The sequence below is a fragment of the Pteropus vampyrus genome, unplaced genomic scaffold, assembly GCF_000151845.1.
Source record: "Pteropus vampyrus isolate Shadow unplaced genomic scaffold, Pvam_2.0 Scaffold173, whole genome shotgun sequence".
In the NCBI taxonomy this organism is placed as follows: Eukaryota; Metazoa; Chordata; class Mammalia; order Chiroptera; family Pteropodidae; genus Pteropus; species Pteropus vampyrus.
Genome location: NW_011888954.1, coordinates 1,380,507 through 1,403,732, shown reverse-complemented (window position 1 = coordinate 1,403,732; position 23,226 = coordinate 1,380,507). Strand labels below are relative to the sequence as shown.

Below are 23,226 nucleotides of genomic sequence, written 5' to 3'. Positions count from 1 at the left end.
TGTCTCCAGGCAGCGGTTTTCCAAACAAACCACACTTTCAGGTTGAAACGACTTTCTCATGCCGTCTGACAAAGCCTGGGAAGCCTGGAGCGGTGAGCAAGAGAGAGGTGGGCTGGTCCCCCTCGCTATCTCTAGGCTCCACAGTCTCTGGAACCCCCACCACCAGCACAACCCCCTGCCCCAGGCTTCCCTTCTCTGAGCTAAATATTCTCTTTGCTTTCCTTTCACCAATAAGCCTTCCTTTCCCCTCAGCCTTTTAATGGTCCTATTACCTTCTCCATTTCTAATGAGTCAGGAGGGAGGGTTTGGCTTGAGGGTCTGAGTGAATTAGAATGGGCCACTAGCTTCTCAGACCACCCTTGCTGTACATCCATATAAGCCTAACAGCAGCATGGTGGGAAGGAATCGGCTTCTATGAGGGTAAATGTGGGGGTACAGACCAGGGTCTGCCAGCTGTGGCCTTTGATGAGTTACTTAAGCCCTCTGAGCCTTGGTTTCCTCATTTGTCAAATGCGATCACTCATAGCTACCGTTTATGGCTATTGGTAGCAGGGCATGCTATACGCATTGATGCCTGGTACATGGTAGGATGCTCAGGCATTGACCTCTACCTCCCCCTGCAGCCCTACAGCTCCCACCTCCCCACTGCAGCCACCTGCTGTGCTCAGACATACCCCAGGCTTTCCTGCCTCTTCCCATCCATTCACGAAAGCCTAGCTCCCACCTTCCACCTCCTTCTGCTTGTCTGAGAGTCCTGCCTATCTTTCACCTCCACGGGGAAGCCAACTTCAAATCTCTGCCCCACATGCCCTGCAACCAGCCACAGTTTCCAGGTGCCACTGCCTTCATGCCCGTCACAGTCATCTGTCTCCTTGCCAGCCCCTGAGTACCCAACAGCCCTGATTTTGTGCAAAGATATCCCACTTTCTCAGGGCTTTTGCCCCATTACCTCCTTTTGATGTTGAACCCTCTACCCTGTGAGTGCAGAATAGAAGATACGGTTCTTCTTTGACTAGGAAAGAGGCTGAGATTCTGAGAGGACACACAGCTAGAATATGGTCCGCCCCGATCAAGGGACCCCAGAGCCCTTTGGTCCCTCTACCCTGCCTTCCCAGTTATAGCCATCCTTATGGTGAGATTTCTCCTTTCATAACTACTACCACCTCCCCACTTTCTTCGTAAGCCCCTGGACAGTCTGGAGCCGTCTCAGGTCTCCTCCTGTACACATGGCCAGCCTATGCCGTGCCTGCTTTCGGTGAGCTAGGATCGGTATCTGGCCGCCACCCACTGAGAGAACGGGCCAGGGACTCGCCTTTGCATTCCATGGAGACTTCAGTTTCTCGCCTGTTGCATTAGCAATCAGTCAGTCTTCTAGGAGAACAGCCCTCCTGTTCTCTGCAGAACAGACCCGAGCTCTGCCTTCAGGAGCCTCCAAGAGACCCCTCACAAGCTTGGAATGTAAGGCGTTTCCTAGAACTATAGGAGGAGAAGCCACCATGTATCCACAGGAGCAAAACTGCCCTGCATCTCTTCATAAAGGACCCTGGACCTGAATACGCAGGGACATGAAAACCTCTGAGAGCCTTCCCCTGGCAGCTGGTCCCTGGAGAGGTACTTGTAGCTGGTGTGCCAGCCGTCTTTAAGACGTGCTGCCCTTCCATGGGGTTCACAATTGAGCTATTTTCCCCCGTCCTTGCTTGATTTTACCTCAACAAGCTAAGAGGCATCAGAAATAACCCCACATTCTCACTCTGTTTTTATTTTCGTCATGGCTGGTTGTTGTCTGCACACATCTTGCTCCAGAAGTGGTTCTTCGTGGGATGGGAATAAACAGTCTGGGCTTGTAAATACCACTCTCCTCCATCATTCCGTGTGAGACTTCTTGTGTCTAGATGCCGATGGGGAGATTTTAAAATCCTGTTCCAAGTCAGTTCCTGCTACTTCCACCATTAATAATAATAATAATAATAATAATAATAATAATAAATACTTCTGAGTGCTTCTTATGTGCCAGCCACAGTTCTAAGACTGCATGTCATAATTCCTTTAATCCTGACAACATACATAGGCTAGAAGGTAGGTTCTCATATTATCCCCATTTTACAGATATAGGACAGGGAAGTTATTTGTGTTGAGGTCACATGAGTCCTTTGATTTTGAACAGGGAGAAAAAAATCCATAATAGGGAATCCCAGGCGTTCAAGACACCGTCACCCCGACACCGCACACTGACACAGACGTTCCCGCCCCTCCTTCTCGCTCTTTCTTCCCCTGCCCCCTCCTCTTCCCCTCTCGTTCTTTCTTGCACCCCTTCACTAGTTCTTTACCTTCCTAGCTCTGTGACAGAGGCCGTTCACTGCCCCTCTCTAAACTTGACCATCCTCCCCTGACGGTGGGGAGAGGAGGCCTCCTTGCTGACCTGAGGGGCTGAGGCAGAGGAGGACCACCAGGATCACCACAGCGGTGCACTTGGCCCACTGGAAGCTGGCGGGTCGGCGGGAGGGGTGTCGGTCTTCGTCCCACGGCAGGAGCCTGTGTGCTTTGTCCCGTTGCAGCATCTCGGGCTACGGAGCTGCTGGTGGGAAAGGCGGGCGAAACACCATGATGCGGTCCCACGGCGTGTCTGTGCTGGGCATCTTCAACCTGGAGAAGGACGACACGCTGTACATCCTGGTCGGGCAGCAGGGGGAAGACGCCTGCCCCAGCGTAAGTGTCCGGAGCAGGGTTTTTCTCCTCCACACTCACCCAGGACCCAGGCAGGCCCCACGGAGGGCAGTGTGACGCCTGACACGCTCCTGGGAGCTCGCGTTCAAAGCTGGCAGGACTTGCCCTTGTCCTGCCTGCAGATGGGCCTCCCTTTCCAGGGCCATTTGAGTATATGAGAAAGCGGGGGTTGTGGCTCTTGGGGTTTCACATCCCCACGGGGACCAAAGCTTAGGCACAGGTTTCATGAGTAACTCTTAAAACTGAAGAACTGATTCCTACTTGAATGGGCAAATGGTTGTTCCTCTCAGCAGAAGTACAAGTTGGAGCCACTTTCTAAATGTTCTTCCTAGGGCACTGTTGCCTTTAGCCATATTATTACAAACAGGAAAATACTAGGTTAAACATTTCTTGTTCAGCTCTTAGGCACATATGTGTCCATAATTGAATGGAAAAAGTTCTAAAAAATACAGATAACGGTGTTTGTTTCTGGGGAAGGGTTTGGAGTTGAGGGTGCTTTATCAGTAATGTCTGATAGGGTTACAAAAACAATGCATTCATATATTATTTAATATTTGTATGATTAAAACTTTTTTTTAAATTTAAAGCGTAGATCAGAGCTGGAAGATCGTGTAATCCACTTCCCCCATTTTAGAGAACAGAAAATGGAGACCACAGAGGTAAAAGGACTTGTTTAAAGTCACTCGGGATACAGCACAGAATAGGGACTCTGGCTCCTGTTTTTGCTGTGCCCCGCGCTTACTTGGGCCCTCGGTTTGTATGGCCTTTTTCCCTTTCCCATTTATAGCCCATCACTTGACAAGCCAGACTGCCAGTCTCTGCAGCCCCAGAGACAGCATGTTGTGTTTGTTCTGATTTCTGACCCCACGGGGGTGTCCAGCTGTCAAACATGCAGAGCTCTAACAGCAGGAGTCAAGAAAGCCGATAATGGTTTAAAATTACCAGGAGAACGAGGAAGGGAAGACTAAAAAAGCAGCAGCCATGCAACGTCTCAGCGCCCACTTGTTTGCCTGTTGCCTTTGTTGAGGAGAGGCCCTTGGGTGCTGGCTGTTCTGGCAGGAATTCAGCACCCTGCAGGGTGCATCTCTCTCTTGGTGAGGCCCCACCCTCACTTGAAGTACAGCTTCTGCCTGGGACAGGGCCAAAGCAGGGAGCTGGGTTCCAGGGCCCAGGAGCCAGGGCCTCTTCTCTAGGAAATTACCCAAGAGTAGCCTCGGAGGACAGATCCGGGAACAAGGGCTGCAGTCTCACAAAATACATTCAGGGCTCCTAAGAGCTAGGTGCTAAGCTGGGAGCAAAGCGCACCCTCCCCTTCCCCCACCACCTTATGAGGTAAAGCAACTGGAGTAAGCTTAGCAGGTGCAGCCTTGTGCATGTGCAATGTCTGGACTCCAACTTTTATTTAGCAACGATAATCAGGAATTTCCAACCTGATATAATATATTAAGTCATTAAATTACAGGCTGCTGTAATTTTCACAGGAATTTATTGAGTGCTAATGCAATTCTTTCATCTAAGCAGAAAGATTGCATTGACTTTTGCAAGGGACTTTTACTTGATTGGATTGTAATCAGTTATGTCTTTTCACAGGACCGCGTCCTTTTTTTTTTTTTTAATTCAATTGTAATCTGCTTGTTACTCTGGGTTGCTGCACTTTATCATTTCATTAATCAACCTGCTTGCTCTCAAACTTTGTAGATGTGCAGGGAGAGTTTCCAAGGAGCCAATTTTCAGCCAGGGACAGAGGGCAGTCCCCTCTGCTGATAGGGCCAGGCAGAGCATGGGCTTGGGGGAAAGAATGGGTCTTCCCCGTTGCTCTACACCACAATTCCCAGGAGCCATGGGGAGAGGGAAAGAGAGACTGTTTACAGGCACTACCTCAATCTCCAGTCCTCCGTAGACAGAAAAATGGTGTCTAGAGAGGATCCTCTAGAGGATGAAGTGAACTCTTAAGAGTTAAACTGCGGAACTGGTCAGCTTTGTTGGTTCAAATACACCTCTGGGTCTCTGGAGTCACTCTTCCCATGTGCCTGGCCACACCAAGCCCACAATGGGCTCCAGCTGCTGGAAACCTCACCCACACGCCCCTCAGCCCCTGCTTCTCCAGTTCCTTCCTAGCCTCATCTGGTGGCATGACTCAGGCTTTCTTGGCATCAGTACTATTGACATTTTGGAGCAGGTAATTCTTTGTGGCGGAGGCTGTCCTGCACGCTGCCGCGGAGGCTGTCTTGAGCTCTGTAGGCTGTTTAGCAACATTCCTGGCCTCTACCAACCAGATGCCGGTAGCATTCCCCAGTAATGACCATCCAAAATGCATCCAAGCATTTCCACATGTCCCCAAGCGAGCAAAACCACTGATCTAAATGTTAAATCTCACCACTACCATCACCCACAAGGCAAATACTGCGAGGGGTGAACCCACGCCCAACAGTTCCCAGTTCATTCAACTGTATTCAGCAAATATTTAGCGAATACCTGCTATATGCCCGTCACTGTTCTAGGAACCTGGGATATATCCACGAACTGAAAAAATACCTTTGCTTTCAAAGAGCTTACATTCATTCCAGGGCACAGAGACAAATAGACATTAATTAGTTAATGAGTTGATCAGGACGTCCCAAAGTGAAAGTGTCATGGTGCATAGAACTAAAGTGGAGTCGAATGTGCCAGAGTTTGGGGGCAGGTTGCCGTCTTAAAGAGGGCGGTCGAGGGAAGCCACCGAAAAACTGACAGCTGAGCAGAGTCCCGAAAGAGGCGAGGGACCGAACCAAAAAATATCTGGGGACTCCAGCAGGACAGAAGCCAAGTCCCGAGGTGAGAACATGCCTGGCGTGGAGTGGAAGGAGTAGGGGAGAGACAGGGTGAGTGGTGATGGGGACCGGATCAGGCCATTGTAAAGTCATGTTTAAGCCAAAGGCGATTTTTCAGCCCAACAGTGAGAACAGTGGCCCGATGCAGTTTGGGTATCTGCAGGCTCGCTCCTGCTGCAAAGAGAACAGGCTACAGGGGCCCAAGGGAAGCATCAGGGCAATGAATTTAGTGACTTTTGCTTTAATCCCAGCAGGAGATGATAGTGTCTTGGACCAGGATAGTAACGGCAGAGGTGATGAAAAATGGTTGAATTCTGGGCATATTTGGAATGTGAAATCCAAAAGGATGTCATAGTTGATTGGGTAAGGGACCTAGAAAATGAAAGGATCGAGGATGACTCCAAGAATTGTGCCTGAGCCGCTGGAGGGAGTGAGCTGCCATCGCCTGAGCTGGGGAATGCTGTGGAAGGAGCAAATTGGGGGCAAGATCAGGAGCTCAGTGTCAGACATGCTGAGTTGTAGAGCAGACAGGCAGGCAGGGACTTCCAGTAAACTGCAGGAGATATGCCACCAGGATGCAGGAGAGAGGCCTAGAGTGGAAATGCAAAGTCAGGAAAACCCAGCGTAAAGTTGAGATAGGATGAGATCGCCTAGGGAGCAGTGCGGATTGAAAAGACCGAAGACTGACCCCTGGGGACCCCTGACATTTTGAGGTCAGGGAAAAGAAGATGAACCAGCAAAGGAAGCTGAGGAGGAGAAGCCAGGAAGATAGGAGGAAATACAAGAGGGTGTGGGGTCCTGAAGTTCAGGTGAAGAAATGATAGCGTGAAGTGATCAGCTCCAGCAAATTTCTGCCGCTGAGTCCAGTAAGACGCAGCCTGGATCAGCAAGACGCAAGATTGATTGTAACCCCACCGGGCAAATGGTTGTTCCTCTCAGCAGAAGTACAAGTTGAAGCCACTTTCTAAACGTTCTTCCTAGGGCACTGTTGCCTTTAGCCATATTATTACAAACAGGAAAATACTAGGTTAAACATTTCTTGTTCAGCTCTTAGGCACATATGTGTCCATAATTGAATGGAAAAAGTTCTAAAAAATACAGATAACGGTGTTTGTTTCTGGGGAAGGGTTTGGAGTTGAGGGTGCTTTATCAGTAATGTCTGATAGGGTTACAAAAGCAATGCATTCATATATTATTTAATATTTGTATGATTAAAACTTTTTTTAAAATTTAAAGCGTAGATCAGAGCTGGAAGATCGTGTAATCCACTTCCCCCATTTTAGAGAAGAGAAAATGGAGACCACAGAGGTAAAAGGACTTCTTTAAAGTCACTCGGGATACAGCACAGAATAGGGACTCTGGCTCCTGTTTTTGCTGTGCCCCGCGCTTACTTGGGCCCTCGGTTTGTATGGCCTTTTTCCCTTTCCCATTTATAGCCCATCACTTGACAAGCCAGACTGCCAGTCTCTGCAGCCCCAGAGACAGCATGTTGTGTTTGTTCGGATTTCTGACCCCACGGGGGTGTCCAGCTGTCAAACATGCAGAGCTCTAACAGCAGGAGTCAAGAAAGCTGATAATGGTTTAAAATTACCAGGAGAACGAGGAAGGGAAGACTAAAAAAGCAGCAGCCATGCAACGTCTCAGCGCCCACTTGTTTGCCTGTTGCCTTTGTTGAGGAGAGGCCCTTGGGTGCTGGCTGTTCTGGCAGGAATTCAGCACCCTGCAGGGTGCATCTCTCTCTTGGTGAGGCCCCACCCTCACTTGAAGTACAGCTTCTGCCTGGGCCAGGGCCAAAGCAGGGAGCTGGGTTCCAGGGCCCAGGAGCCAGGGCCTCTTCTCTAGGAAATTACCCAAGAGTAGCCTCGGAGGACAGATCCGGGAACAAGGGCTGCAGTCTCACAAAATACATTCAGGGCTCCTAAGAGCTAGGTGCTAAGCTGGGAGCAAAGCGCACCCTCCCCTTCCCCCACCACCTTATGAGGTAAAGCAACTGGAGTAAGCTTAGCAGGTGCAGCCTTGTGCATGTGCAATGTCTGGACTCCAACTTTTATTTAGCAACGATAATCAGGAATTTCCAACCTGATATAATATATTAAGTCATTAAATTACAGGCTGCTGTAATTTTCACAGGAATTTATTGAGTGCTAATGCAATTCTTTCATCTAAGCAGAAAGATTGCATTGACTTTTGCAAGGGACTTTTACTTGATTGGATTGTAATCAGTTATGTCTTTTCACAGGACCGCGTCCTTTTTTTTTTTTTTAATTCAATTGTAATCTGCTTGTTACTCTGGGTTGCTGCACTTTATCATTTCATTAATCAACCTGCTTGCTCTCAAACTTTGTAGATGTGCAGGGAGAGTTTCCAAGGAGCCAATTTTCAGCCAGGGACAGAGGGCAGTCCCCTCTGCTGATAGGGCCAGGCAGAGCATGGGCTTGGGGGAAAGAATGGGTCTTCCCCGTTGCTCTACACCACAATTCCCAGGAGCCATGGGGAGAGGGAAAGAGAGACTGTTTACAGGCACTACCTCAATCTCCAGTCCTCCGTAGACAGAAAAATGGTGTCTAGAGAGGATCCTCTAGAGGATGAAGTGAACTCTTAAGAGTTAAACTGCGGAACTGGTCAGCTTTGTTGGTTCAAATACACCTCTGGGTCTCTGGAGTCACTCTTCCCATGTGCCTGGCCACACCAAGCCCACAATGGGCTCCAGCTGCTGGAAACCTCACCCACACGCCCCTCAGCCCCTGCTTCTCCAGTTCCTTCCTAGCCTCATCTGGTGGCATGACTCAGGCTTTCTTGGCATCAGTACTATTGACATTTTGGAGCAGGTAATTCTTTGTGGCGGAGGCTGTCCTGCACGCTGCCGCGGAGGCTGTCTTGAGCTCTGTAGGCTGTTTAGCAACATTCCTGGCCTCTACCAACCAGATGCCGGTAGCATTCCCCAGTAATGACCATCCAAAATGCATCCAAGCATTTCCACATGTCCCCAAGCGAGCAAAACCACTGATCTAAATGTTAAATCTCACCACTACCATCACCCACAAGGCAAATACTGCGAGGGGTGAACCCACGCCCAACAGTTCCCAGTTCATTCAACTGTATTCAGCAAATATTTAGCGAATACCTGCTATATGCCCGTCACTGTTCTAGGAACCTGGGATATATCCACGAACTGAAAAAATACCTTTGCTTTCAAAGAGCTTACATTCATTCCAGGGCACAGAGACAAATAGACATTAATTAGTTAATGAGTTGATCAGGACGTCCCAAAGTGAAAGTGTCATGGTGCATAGAACTAAAGTGGAGTCGAATGTGCCAGAGTTTGGGGGCAGGTTGCCGTCTTAAAGAGGGCGGTCGAGGGAAGCCACCGAAAAACTGACAGCTGAGCAGAGTCCCGAAAGAGGCGAGGGACCGAACCAAAAAATATCTGGGGACTCCAGCAGGACAGAAGCCAAGTCCCGAGGTGAGAACATGCCTGGTGTGGAGTGGAAGGAGTAGGTGAGAGACAGGGTGAGTGGTGATGGGGACCGGATCAGGCCATTGTAAAGTCATGTTTAAGCCAAAGGCGATTTTTCAGCCCAACAGTGAGAACAGTGGCCCGATGCAGTTTGGGTATCTGCAGGCTCGCTCCTGCTGCAAAGAGAACAGGCTACAGGGGCCCAAGGGAAGCATCAGGGCACTGAATTTAGTGACTTTTGCTTTAATCCCAGCAGGAGATGATAGTGTCTTGGACCAGGATAGTAACGGCAGAGGTGATGAAAAATGGTTGAATTCTGGGCATATTTGGAATGTGAAATCCAAAAGGATGTCATAGTTGATTGGGTAAGGGACCTAGAAAATGAAAGGATCGAGGATGACTCCAAGAATTGTGCCTGAGCCGCTGGAGGGAGTGAGCTGCCATCGCCTGAGCTGGGGAATGCTGTGGAAGGAGCAAATTGGGGGCAAGATCAGGAGCTCAGTGTCAGACATGCTGAGTTGTAGAGCAGACAGGCAGGCAGGGACTTCCAGTAAACTGCAGGAGATATGCCACTAGGATGCAGGAGAGAGGCCTAGAGTGGAAATGCAAAGTCAGGAAAACCCAGCGTAAAGTTGAGATAGGATGAGATCGCCTAGGGAGCAGTGCAGATTGAAAAGACCGAAGACTGACCCCTGGGGACCCCTGACATTTTGAGGTCAGGGAAAAGAAGATGAACCAGCAAAGGAGGCTGAGGAGGAGAAGCCAGGAAGATAGGAGGAAATACAAGAGGGTGTGGGGTCCTGAAGTTCAGGTGAAGAAATGATAGCGTGAAGTGATCAGCTCCAGCAAATTTCTGCCGCTGAGTCCAGTAAGACGCAGCCTGGATCAGCAAGACGCAAGATTGATTGTAACCCCACCCCCAACACATGGGATTTAAAAGAGACACCCTAGCAGGGGCAGTGGGGGACGGGCAGGAGCCTGGACTCTGGACGAAGGTCATCCTCCACCCAACTGCTCCCTCCTTCCCACTCCCGCAATCTCCAGACAGCTGCAACTTCTATTCTGTTCACGAGACGAGGGTATCCCCAAGGGGTGGAGACCCCGCTGCGGCCAGGCAGAGGAGAGGAAGAAAAGGAGCAGGGTCTGGGGGGACGGACCGTCTTAGCACCACTGATTCAGACCGGGCAGCCCCCCATTTACAGAGGAGGAGGCAGATCCAGGGAAGTGAGGCACCTCAGCCAGTGTGGCCCAGCAAATATCTGGTGGGGCCAGTCCAGAAGCCAGACTGGGCTCTGTGTTCTGTGCTCTGCTCTGTCCAGCTGACAGCCCACATTTCCGTTGCCCGCCCCGGGCTCGGCCGCCGTGCCACTTGCATCTCATGCCCTTCCCAGCAGCGCTTAGCAGGGTTTTCTTCCAGCAACATTTTCCCCCAACTCCCCCAACCCCCAGCCCTGGATAACACTGCACACGCAAAGGAGAAATGTCAGCTCTACACCAGCCATTCACAGACTCCCACCCACACGAAATCCACTCTAAAAAATATCAAATTATTTCCATCATTAAATCCAAAATGTCATAAAACAAATTGCATCTCAGCTATTTATCTGGAAATTTCTCAAGTACTCATTGCCGGCACTCCTGAGCGCTTTAGCATAGGAGTGGCTAAAGATAAATTGCTGTGTCCACTGGCTGGTTACACAGCAGCATTCGATGGAAATTTAATGCTTTACTGGGCTTTTTTTTTTATTAAGTGAAAGAAAAGTCTTTTTCCTCCGAGGTCAGGTCGATGTTTGGAGAGTTCATCTTAGCTACTGTGGCTGATAAGCAGGTGGCTCTTCTTGAAGCACTCCCTCTTTATTCAGGGATTCCAGGAACTCCCAGCACGTCCCCAGGCTCACGTCAGGACCATGAGTGGGCCCAGAGGAGAATCCAAATAAAACAGCAGCCGTTTATCAGTCCCTAACACATGAGAGACACTATCCTGGACAGCATCCTGCACTATACACAACCTATGGTGTCTTCATTCCCATTATACACTTTGTGGGTCAAAGAGACTGAGTGCCTCCTGCACAGCTATTCAGCGGTATCTGTCTGATTCCAGGGTTCACACCCTGTTCTCCATGGCAGACACAGCTCTATTTAGGGCTGGGCCAGGGGATTTCTGGAGGCAAGAAACGGGACATTAGCTGGGAGAAATGAGTTGTCCAAAATGAAGAAATGACTATCCCAAAGATGAGCTGGGAATAAAATCTGTTTCTGGCCTCCTACTAGTTTTTCTCTTTCCATGGGGCATCAGAACTGCAGCTTCCCAAAAAACCTCACTGGCTCCCCATTGCCTAGAGAGTGAAGTACAGCTCCTTCTCAGATGATATCCAAGGCCCCTGCCGTGATCCGACTGTCCAGTTTAATTTTCTACCCACCCCTGCTTACACACCCTCTAACCCCATCTCTCCACTTAGGGCCTTGTCATCCCCTCTTCAGACTCCAGAGGATCCTAACAGGTCCTCCTGGACCAGCTCTGTACTAAGAAGGACTTTTCTGAGCCAAAGAGACTCCTTGGCTTTTTCTCCAAATACCCCATTCATCCTCTAGGTCAGTGCGGCTCTCTCCCCTAGAATACTCGGGCTTTCTCTAATTCATGTGTTTAAAATCTCTCAATGTAATGTACAGCATAGGAAATATAGTCAATGATATTGTAATAACTTTGTATGGTGACAGATGGGTACTAGACTTAACATGGTGATCACTTCCCAAAGTATATAAATCTCAAATCACTGTAATGTACAGCTGAAACTAATACAATTTTGTATTCCAACTATAATTTAATTTTTTTAAAAATCTCCCTATCCTTCAAGGACCAATTAAATGTCACCTCCTGCAAGCAGTCCTCCCAGATCGCCAGTCAGCACCAAAGGCTCACTCTCCCTCCCCCAACTTCCCATGCATTTTCTATCTGAGCTGTCCTTGTCTTCCTTCTCTAATACTGCCCAGAGTGACAGTGATCTGGGTATATTTTTTGTCTCTTCAACTCAACTATAGGCTACTTGAGAGACAGACCCTGTCTTTAAGCGCAGAAGAGCTATCTGCTGAAAAGTAGAGAACCTTGGGCACGAACCTGAGGTGCTTTTTGTTTCTACAGACAAACCGATTGATCCAGAAAGTCTGCATTGGCGAGAACAACGTGATAGAAGAAGAGATCCGCATGAACAGAAGTGTGCATGAGTGGGCAGGAGGGGGCGGAGGCGGGGGCGGAGCCACCTATGTGTTTAAGGTGAGGTCGCCTGTGCCAGCTCCCCAAGGGCAGTGACCTCTGTGGGCCATGGGGTTGAAGCCTCACAACAGCCCTGTGAACAAAACAGCTCTGAGCCCCATTTAAAAATGTGGAAACCGAGGCCCAGAGGGACATAGGGCCCCCCATCTGTCCCAGACAGGGCAGGCTCTTCTCTTGCTGGTGTACCAGCCCACCTTCACCCCGCTGGCTTTGGCCATCCCTGTCTCAGGGCCCCAGAGGGTCCCGCTGAGCCCTCTTCTGTCCTAAGGGGAATGTTTCTGGCATCATCGCAGCCAGGCTAGAAACTAAAGGCAAAGGCCTCCTGCTGGGCCTCCTACAGGGTCGGTGGTGCCGAGGGCTTAATTCTGAGGTTGTGGGTGTCAGAGCCAAGAGTCCCCTGAGAATGGAGAGCTAGGAGAGAGCAGACGGACCGAGGCTAGTCTTCGAAACTTCGGGAAAGGGGTCGTGTAAGCGGCATCTGAGATGGAGCCCCACTGGCGGTTTCGCCCCTCTGATGGAGCCCTGTTATAGGAGCTGCGGGGAGGGGCGGGGAGAGTCGAAGGGCTGTTGTACCATGAATTCAGAGCCTTCAGACCCCCGAGATGTCATCCACCGCCCAGCACTCAGACACTCGTAAACATTTAAACCAGGGCTCAGGGGTCTCCAGAGTAGACGCCCAGCTCGGTCTCTCAATCTCTGAAATGTCTCCCCGGCCAGATGAAAGATGGCGTGCCCGTGCCCCTGATCATCGCGGCCGGTGGTGGTGGCCGGGCCTATGGGGCCAAGACGGACACATTCCACCCCGAGAGACTGGAGAATAACTCCTCGGTTCTAGGGCTCAACGGCAATTCCGGAGCCGCAGGTAAAGCGCTGCAAGCCCACCCTCTCCCCGAACATCCCCGGGGACCGTGAGAGCTCCCACTCAGCCTGGGCGCCATCGCACAACTGTGGGCGGCTTAGTCACTGGTACTTGAGAGGCTGGGAGCCCTTATATTGCTACCAGCATCAAGGGAGGAAGGGCAGGCAGCATCTTTGGCCACCGCAGACCACCTTGCTGACATGAGATTTGGACTTGCAAAAGGTCGCTGAGAAAATGAAACAGGCAGCAGCATTCGGCCAGCCAGCCCAGCCCTCCCTGGGTTTTACCAAATGCAACTGAATGGGAGCAGATGGAAGAAATCTGGGCAGGCCCCGGTGGTTCGTACCTGCAGGCCCCGCGCTGCCAGCTCACACAACTACTCACTGGAAAAGTCTTCCTGGAACCTCCATGGCTGGGCTTTCTGTGCTCATCAGTGAGAACCAGCCACGCAAATAGGGCACAGGCATTGAAGGAGATATGGCTGCTCTAATCCCTCCAAAATCAGCCATCTCTAAAGAGAAAATGCAATTCACTTTTATCTTTTCTCCACAATCAGACTGAGGGAGGATATTTTAAGGCATTGAAGGTTTGAGATGAATTAAAGCAGATGCTCAGACGTCCTCTGTCATTGAGAGATGACTAGGGATAGAAGAAAAAGTAGAAACGGTTGCTGGGTCCACGGTGAAGAATTACCCCCAGCAATATTTATAGCACCCCTTGCATCCTACAGATTTAATATGTCACAAAGCACGTCCCCATCTATTGTATATGTGCTTTTCAAACCAATCTTGTAGAGTTTTCCAGAAAGATACTCTTATTCCCGTTTTACAAAAGAGTGAGCTCATAGAAAGTTAGTGGGTGTTTTTTCTCAACGTGGCCAAACTGTTTCATACTCAATCCATTTCGTAAAACATTGTCGTTGATTTATTTTTATCTTATGTTCATTATTTTCTTTTCCACACATTTGCTTGAAGGCTGCAAGGTGGAGTTGGGGGGTCAGAAACCACCTCAGCTGGGACCATCCAGGCCACGGGAGGGAAGGCAGACATGGTATCAGGCCCATCTTGTCCTAATGCATTTACTACGCACACAGCTCTCCATGGCAAGCTGCCAGAACCCACTTCAGGTCCCTACTGCACAAGGGGCCTTCTGCCACCCGACAGCAACAATTATGACAGCCCCACACCCCACCTTCTGGCTGTCAGAAGAGAAACCAGCCACTTGAAACCTAAGCACCCCTGTAACTTCCAAAGCTGACAAACGGTCCCCACGACTTGCATGGGGTCCTTGATTTATCTCTGCGTGTCTCCACTCTAGACCCAAACTTGTTCCTGACTTGGGTCTCATTGTCTGACATCTGGCTCCCTCTTTATAGCACAATTGTCATCTCTATCTGCAGCTTCCATGCCCCCCCACACACACACACACATCCCTAGAAGTCCCTCTGCTGCCCGCTCTGAGTCTAGAAGAACCTTCCAGGCCAGTTAACTGGGACAATTCCAGCAGCCCTTCACACTGCTGTTTCTCTAGGTCCCCACCATCCATAACCTGCTGGAGGAGAAAGGGCTTTGGGACCTTTCGAAGTAGACTGCCTGTCGAAATGTCACACAAAACAATATTAGGGGAAAGAAGGTCCTGGAATCTCAAGGGCTAACAGGAAAGATTTACTGCAGTCAGTCTGTGGCCTTAAAATTAAGTTGTGTTCCAGCTCAGCTCCGTAAATAGCACTTCACAAGAGTTCAAAGTTGCCCCAGATGTTGGGATGCACAGCTCCAGTGGTTGCTACTGTCACCAGGGTATCACCCCCGCCCTGCCCCAGCGCACCACCACCTTCTCTGCTCCTGACCTTGGAGCAGACCCTTAGAAGCAGGCAGATGAGACACCACCTGAGCCTCAGAGTGTGAGGCCTTCTGCACACGTACACTGTGCCTCTCAAATGCCCGGTCAGCCCTACATTTGGTGGTTCATGAAGCATTTCACACACTCACTATCTCTTGTGCTCTGAACATCAACCCCATCAGGCAAGTCTTATTATCCCCCAAGTGACAGGCTCAGAATACGGCAGTCTTGCCCAGTGAACAATAAAGCCCATTAGGATATTTGGTGCCTAGTCCAGGACTCTTGCAAGGAGCATGTCCGCAGTGACCTTGGCAGAGTTTTGACAGCTGGCTGCCCAAGGACTGGTGGGTCCTGTTTCTGGCTAGGATGGGAAGCAATTAATGAAATGAAGGCCCAGCACTCCAGGAGTTGGTGGGCGTGGAGAGAAGGCAGAGGAACAAGTTTAATTGTCATGCTTCTTGTACCCCTACCTACCCCCAAAAGCCAAGCACACTCATGGCTTTTGAGCCAGATGCCTGAGAAGCAATGGTATGAGGTGCCCTCCCAGCCATGTGCATACATGGCTGTGGCTAAAGCAGGTGTCTCCCAGGACAAAGGGCACGCTCCTGGTTTTCCAGCTGTGAATTCTGTAGCCCCCAGGCACCACGAAAGATGGGGCCCCCGGACTCTGGAGCTTGAGCAAGCACCCCTCAACATGCACCTCATCCTGCTTCCTTAGCCAGCATTCTCACTTAGGCATATCCCTATTTCTTCCTGCAGGTGGTGGAGGTGGCTGGAATGATAACACTTCCTTGCTCTGGTCTGGAAAATCTTTGCTGGAGGGTGCCACTGGAGGACTTTCCTGCCCCCAGGCCATGAAGAAGTGGGGGTGGGAGACAAGAGGGGGTTTCGGAGGGGGTGGCGGGGGGTGCTCCTCAGGTGGAGGAGGCGGAGGATATATAGGTAAAGATGATTCGTGTTCAAGGTGTCACTCCCTCCCCTCTTAGTCCTAGGCACCTCCCCTCCCTGCCCGTTCCCCTGCCCTCGCTTGCCCTCCCCTGGCCGCCCCAAGTATGGACTGTGATGTAACCATGCACGCCTTCCTCTCAGCCGCGGGACCAGCCAGAGGCAGGGTGTTGGCTTTCGAGCCACCATTCTGCCTCGAGGCTTCAGTTGTGACAGCATCAAGATCCGTGTGATTCTTGATCACCCCCAAAGCCGACAGTAAAGAGGCTTTGGCTTCCTGGGCTATTCTCTGAACTGCCCCAAGGATACATTGGCATGAGAACCCCTCTCAATCCTGTGCCTCCCTTTTGGTGGCCTGGCCCATGTCCTTGCTCCCTAAGAGCCTGGCTTCTAGCCCCAAGGAATCCTCACTCTCCCTTCCCTGCCTCAGCCCCCCAGCTCCAGAACGGCACCTTCTTCATGGTGACGGGCATTACTCCTGAGGGCAGCTACGGGGAGCCCCTGCTCAGCCCCTCAGCAAGCAGCTGGCCACTGGCCTTAGCTCTCCTCTGGGCTTGGAGCAGAGCAGAAGAGCCTTCTGAAGCTGGGAGGCTGGGAAATGTTCGCTCCACTGTCCCCACAGATTAGGACGTGATGCATGCATGTGCTGTGATGTTATATCTGTGTTTTGCTTTATGCTGTGTAAGATGCTTGTGTTAACCAGATGCTCTTCTGTCCCAAGCCCTGGGTGGGTGGGAGGAGCCCGAGGGGGGAGCCCAGAGATAACCCAGCCCCAGCTGAATGGAGGGACAGGAGCCTAAAGGCACAGGGACCCTTCTCCACCGTGCCCCAGCCCTGACCAGTGGCACTGGAGAGCAACTCCTCAGTGCTACTGCCCTGCCAGTCCTGGAAGAGCCACTAAGGGGCTAACCCAGCCTGGGAGACCAGAACTTTTCCAGCTCTTGCTCACCAGGACTGCTTCCTACGGGGCCCTAGTACAATGGGGACTCCCTAGCAGGAGCTGGCTGGGCGGGGAAAGTGGCCCCCACATCCAGTATCTACTGAGCCAAGCCCCAAGAGCAGCCCCTGTGCCCTGAGCCTCCCTTCCCTCCCCATCGCCCGCCCCCAGGCTCCTCACTGGCCCCGCTGCATGACCCGCTGATGCACGTGTGTGTTGAGACTTGGGCACCCACCTCGCTGCGTTAAACTCTTCTCTGGTTTGCCATAGGCGGCAATGCAGCCTCAAATAATGACCCCGAGATGGACGGGGAGGATGGGGTGTCCTTCATCAGTCCGCTGGGCATCCTGTACACCCCGGCTTTAAAAGGTACACCCTCTGCCAGGTGCAAAACCAACTTCCTTACACCAGTTCTGCTAAAACCTCAGGGCTGCTGACATGAGTCCAGGATACAAAGTCATGGGTCTTCTGCAGGCAAGGCTGCCTGGTGCTCATCTCATCAAATTTTCTAGAAGTCAGAACTCGTGGTCCCATAAGGACACAGAGGCAGCAGACTGACTACCAGGCATGCTATGCTGGTTCTAGAAAATGTAGCAGTAACAGGCCCTGTACTTGGACCAGCCAACCTAAGGATCAGACGTGTGGACCCTCCCACCCACCTACATAAAAGCACCCACGTGTCCTCTGCCTGAGCGCCACTCACCAGATGCACCGGGGGCTTCCTTGCACAGAACGGTGCTTCGGTGGCAGTGGGACGGAGGAACAGGGACTGGAGCACCTGCACTGACCAGCTAGAGATAAAGCACAGAGGCTGGGAACGGGGTGCAGGTCAGTCTTCGCAGGCTCAGCCCGAGGCTAACCTTTCCTCCTTGTCACCAGTGATGGAAGGCCATGGGGAAGTGAATATTAAGCATTACCTGAACTGCAGCCACTGTGAGGTAGATGAGTGTCACATGGACCCTGAGAGCCACAAGGTCATCTGCTTCTGTGACCACGGGACAGTGCTGGCTGAGGACGGTGTCTCCTGCATCGGTAAGGGGCGGAGGATGGGGGCCCACTGCTTGGGCCACGGCTGGTTTCTGTGATTCTGGGACACGGCTGACAGCTGACGCAGTTTTGTAAACTTCCTGACCCGCCTCGATCTGCCCCCTGAACACTAGGCAGAGAGACCTGAATGCGAAAGGCGGGTCATGGCTCACGAAAGGGTCTTAAATCTAGTCCTACCCCCAACCCAGGGCGCGAACCTTCACATCCCCACCTAGGGACATCCTGTCTCTGCTGGGACACCCCCAGTGCCAGGAACCGCAACGCCCCCAAGGCACACTCTTCCACTGTTCCTTTCAGCTTCCACTCGTTGGTCCCCTACTGGCCGCAGACTTTCAAGTATGTCCTCATCCTGCGAGTCTTCTCCATATTAAAACCCTCGTAGCTCGATCCATTCACACAGGACAGAGTTTTATGTCTCCCTTCCACCCTGCTGCCCCACGTCTGCAGGTGTTTTAGTTGTCAATGTCCCTTTCGAAATGTAGCGTCTGGGACCAGGCACAATACCACAGTGTGGCTTGTGCCAGCATGGCACCTGGGAGCCTCCCTTGCTCTGTGCCCAGTGCTCTTGGGGGCACACTCTATTGTCAGGTTGTATTGAGTTCTTTGTCACCTAGGGTCCCTGAATCTCTTCTACAAGCCATTGTTGGTTCACCTTTCATCTTCGTCCAGTCATTGTGTAGTTGATGTTTTGGATCAATGGTCCAGAATTTGACATATAGCCTTGTTACATGGTCCCTCCACCCCAAAGCTACTGGTGAAAGCTGTAAAACCAGAAAAAAACCTACTTTACGCCCCTGGTCCTCTGCAAAGGAAAGCGGATGAGGAGGAGTGGGCGGTTTTTATCCTGGCCGGGGAGGGTATTTCTGACTTGGTGCCAGCTCGAAGGAGAATCAATGTGGTTATTGGTGCCCTGTGGGGACCTGTCTTCCAGTGTCACCCACCCCAGAGCCCCACCTGCCACTCTCTCTGATCCTCTCCGTCGTGACCTCTGCTCTCGTGGCCGCCCTCATCCTGGCATTCTCTGGCATCATGATCGGTGAGTGTGCCAGAGCCCTGGGCTTCCGAAGGGAGGCAGGGAAGGCAGATTTGGCAGAACGGGACGGCATCTCAGCCTGTGCCACGGACACCGAGGTGTCACTGCGTGGGTGGTGATTGGGGCAGCCCAGACCAAGCCAAAACAGAAGCCCCCCTCCTTCCAGCCTTCGGCACAGCTGTGGTCCCCCAGGAGCCCCTGATTCTAAACCTCAGCCCCATACATAAGCTCCTGGCTGCTCGAGGGGCGGAGAGGGGTGGGGGGCACTTCACAGAGGTGGGCACCATAGCTCAAGCTCACCCTCACACCCTCATCCTTGGATGTCACTTCCAGCTCCTATCAGATATGGGCTTCCGCAGGCACTTCTCTTCCTTGGGCTCACTCCCTGTGTAACACCTTCAGCCCCCACTTCCCCACACCAAGCAGGAAATGCGAAGTTGGTTTCTGAGTGTTTCCTGTTGGTCCTGTGAGCCAAACTGAGCTGATCTGCAGGTTGCACAGGGCTCAGCATGATCCAGCCAGGCTCCTGCTGGACGTGGATCCCAGAGCAGGCAGGCAGGAACATGATGGAAGGCAGAGGGAAAGACAGCTCTGGGCAACCTTTCCAGACCAGCTCCCTGGGGAATGAGAGCCTCTGGGAGTGGCCAGGGAGATGGCAGTGTGTCCCTTCAAAGGGCAGGATGATAAGAGCTAACGGTTGTTGCACTTAAGATATGCTGGGCGATTTATACATTTTGGTCCACTAAATCCTCCAATAACCCTGTGATCACAGATAATGCATCTCCTAGAGGGAGGGGACAGAGCGCAAAACAGTCGACTCGCTTGCCCTGGCCAGTAAGGTGGGGGGCGGGAGGGGGAGCGTGCTTTAAAGGCAGAATCTACCCTGTGAATCACAATTTCGTGTTGCCTCCCACGGGGTTTACCCACAGAACATTCTCACACGTATAATGACAGTGATAATGACCCCTTGCATTGGTAAAGTTCTTTAGAATTTTTCACGACCATTTTATGTTGGTGAATTCATTTTATTATGACAACCTTAGGTGGTAGGGAGTGGGGGGCTTAGGGGACAGGGCAGGAGTTACTTTTTCCGCTTACAGAGAAGGGGACAGGTCTAAAGAGGTCACATGATCTGGTCAGTGTCACTCATCTTGTAAATTACAAAGGTGGAATTAGAACGCAGGTACTCAGGAACCTGTTTAGACGCCAGTTTAGAGACTTACTCAGTCTGTGGCAGCTCTCCAGCTGTGTGGCCTGACAGTTCGCCAACTACAGCAAGGGTCCCCAACCCCTGGGCCAAGGACTGGTACTAGTCCGTGGCCTGTTAGGAACCAGGCTGCACAGCAGGAGGTGGGTGGCAGGCACGCCAGCAAAGCTTCATCTGTATTTGCAGCCGCTCCCTAAGCGCTAGCGTCACAGCCTCAGCTCCACCTCAGATCATCAGGCGTTAGATTCTCACAGGAGCACCAGTCCCTGGTGCCCAAAAAGTTGGAGACTGCTGAACTATATAGGAAGCATAAGTGACCAAGAACCCCAGCTTCTCTCAAATCCATTGCTGTGTTTGCCCCTCCCGAAGACTGGGCATTGCAGATACCAAGGCAGGCCTGCTCCTGGGAGACGTGGGACTCCTCTGATGGCCACCTTCGGCTCCAGGACTTCCCGACAGTCTTGCTGGAACTTCTTTAAACCGCATGGCGATCTGTCATTCAGCCTTCCGTGGCTCTCTCCCACGTGCGGTGCCAGACTGTCAACACAGTCGGATGTCCTCCCAGCCTTCCCGGGCTCCCTCCCCGCTTCCTCCCGTAGCTATGTGATGCAGTCCTTGCACATTCAGTCCTGTCTTGAATCTGCTTCTCGGGGGAACCCAAACTAATGTGTCTCTGCCCTTAGATGATACAGTAAAATCTTTTCCATTTATATGATTTTCAGCTTTCCATTTACTTCAAATAATCTTTCAATTAAAAGGACACTTTTATACCTATAATCATTTTGTTAGTATTACTAAGTGTGATGAAAAGATTTAGATCTCAGAGGAGGAGATGGAGATCCAGGAAGGCTTCCTAGAGGAGGTGGCCTTTGCTGGGTGGGCTTCGAGGGTCGGGCTGCTTTGTCCAGTTCACACTGAGGTTGACCTCCGTCTGTAGTGTACCGGCGGAAGCACCAGGAGCTGCAAGCCATGCAGATGGAACTGCAGAGTCCTGAGTACAAGCTGAGCAAGCTCCGCACCTCGACCATCATGACTGACTACAACCCCAACTACTGCTTTGCCGGCAAGACCTCCTCCATCAGTGACCTGAAGGAGGTGCCACGGAGAAACATCACCCTCCTCCGGTCAGTGGCCCTGCCATCCTTCAGAGAAAGAGGGTCTTCTGGGGGCCTAGATGTCATCTCAGCACCATGGGTTCTTCTGGCCACAGGAGGCCAGCAGAGCCACCTCAAAACCACCCCCAGCCCTCCCAAGGGGAGGAGATTTAATATTCAAGGCCATTTGGGGCATATTCAGTGCCCTGTGTATTCACGAGATTTGTACGGTGAGAGGAGGACTAGATGGGAGGAACCTGGACTCTCCTCAAAATCCACCCAGATGTCCCCTCCCTGAGCCTTCCTGGCCCCTCCTTCCTCCTGGTGGAGCAAAGTGTCCCCTCTCCCCTCCTCCGAGCTCCCAGTGCACTATGTGCATTGTCTGTCACTCGCTGAGCACACTTCACAGAAGTGCCTGCAAGCTATCTGTCCCTCTCTCCCCAGGGGAGAGCAAGCCTCTCACAGGCAAGGGCCAGGTCTTATTCACTTCTCTGTCCCTGGCAAATATCAGAGACTCAAGTCTTCATGGAAAGAACGTTCAACTATCATCACGAATCCCTGGCCGGAACATCTCTTGCCAGTTTTCAGATCAAGCAATGGAGGCCCAGCATTGAGTTGCAAAGCCACTTTGAGGGGGTGACTCTTGAGTGTGCGTATGTCTCCTGCCTCTTGTGGGCATTCGGCCTCCTTTTTATGGCCTGCCTGCCTCTGCTTCATCTTGCCTTCTCTTTTGCACAGGGGTCTGGGCCATGGTGCATTTGGGGAGGTCTACGAAGGTCAGGTGTCTGGAATGCCCAACGACCCAAGCCCCTTGCAAGTGGCTGTAAAGGTAAGAGGGGCTCCCTCAAGGGCCTGACCTCGGCCAGCAGTCTCTGCAGGCCATGCTTGCTGCTGACAGTCTCTTACTCCTGCTGCTAAAGCCTTCTCTCCTCTGTGCCCAGACACTGCCTGAAGTGTGTTCCGAACAGGACGAACTGGATTTCCTCATGGAAGCCCTGATCATCAGGTAATGTCACAGAGGGACACCCCCACCTCCCCACATGGAGATGTTTCTAGAAGACATGTCTCTGGGGGAGACATCCTCCAGCATGCCTCTCCCTCTCCAGCATGGGACTCCCCTAAATACTAAGCACGTCTTACCAGAGTAGAAAGCCCCAGATGGTTGCCTCAGAAAAAATACAATATCCGTGGCCTAATAATCCGATTGATCTCACTCTGCCTTCAGCTAGCATCCCTGTGTCATCCATTCATTCTTTTTCCCTTAAGAAACAGAGCATGCTAGTTTTTGACAGGAGAAGATAGAATCTCCCTCCAGGTAATTCTTCTGGCAATCCCAGCTCTCAGATCTCATGTAAAGAAAATGTGTCCCTAACCTGCTGGAAGGCCACCCCACCCTGGTCCGCACAGCTGGCCTGCACCCTTTACCTTGTGGCTCTGAGGTCCCCAGCTGGGAATCTCAGTGTCTGGGACTCTGACGGCAGATAGCTCTGAGAGGGATACAGGAGTTTGACCTTGATATCTGGCCTAGTTTGTGGCCTCCTGTTGCACTGGGGAGCCTCAAACATCCTGATAGGTTGGAGCGGCCTGTGGTCTCCTGTTGATGGAACTGGCAGAGAGAATGAAGGCAGAACAGCGAGTGCGATGTGCCTGTGGGGTCTGAAGCCACAGGAAGACAAACGGCTGGCCCTGTACCTTGCTTTAAAAATAACTTATTTTCTGATTATACATGATTATTGAATAAAACTTGGAAACTAAATTATATGGAGACCTGTTTCACTCAGTCATACTACTTGGCGATAACCGCCATTTCGTTTCAGCGTCTAGTCACCCAGCCTTTTAATTCTGCATGTGTGTGTACCTGTGTGGCATTCCCTGGCCCCATTGTCCTGTGTGTCTTACTAGGACCACGGTAACAAGAGAACCCAAATCCCAGGGCCTCCAGGAAGAATCCCCAATGGGATCCACATGCCCCTGTTCCTTGGTCTCGTTCATACAAGGTCATC

The 23,226-nt window shown here is 51.5% G+C and overlaps 1 protein-coding gene across 1 annotated transcript in view; it reads left to right on the top strand.

Moving 5' to 3' along the window:
* ALK (ALK receptor tyrosine kinase) overlaps positions 1-23,226 on the top strand; it is a 653,478-nt gene that overhangs the window by 608,191 nt on the left and 22,061 nt on the right. Inside the window, exons 14-23 of the mRNA XM_011370765.2 lie at positions 2,556-2,706; positions 12,131-12,262; positions 12,980-13,124; positions 15,720-15,902; positions 17,113-17,211; positions 17,722-17,874; positions 18,821-18,925; positions 21,067-21,253; positions 21,962-22,052; positions 22,165-22,229. Coding sequence (XP_011369067.1) covers positions 2,556-2,706; positions 12,131-12,262; positions 12,980-13,124; positions 15,720-15,902; positions 17,113-17,211; positions 17,722-17,874; positions 18,821-18,925; positions 21,067-21,253; positions 21,962-22,052; positions 22,165-22,229 — 1,311 coding nt within the window. The remainder of the gene's footprint in view (positions 1-2,555; positions 2,707-12,130; positions 12,263-12,979; positions 13,125-15,719; positions 15,903-17,112; positions 17,212-17,721; positions 17,875-18,820; positions 18,926-21,066; positions 21,254-21,961; positions 22,053-22,164; positions 22,230-23,226) is intronic.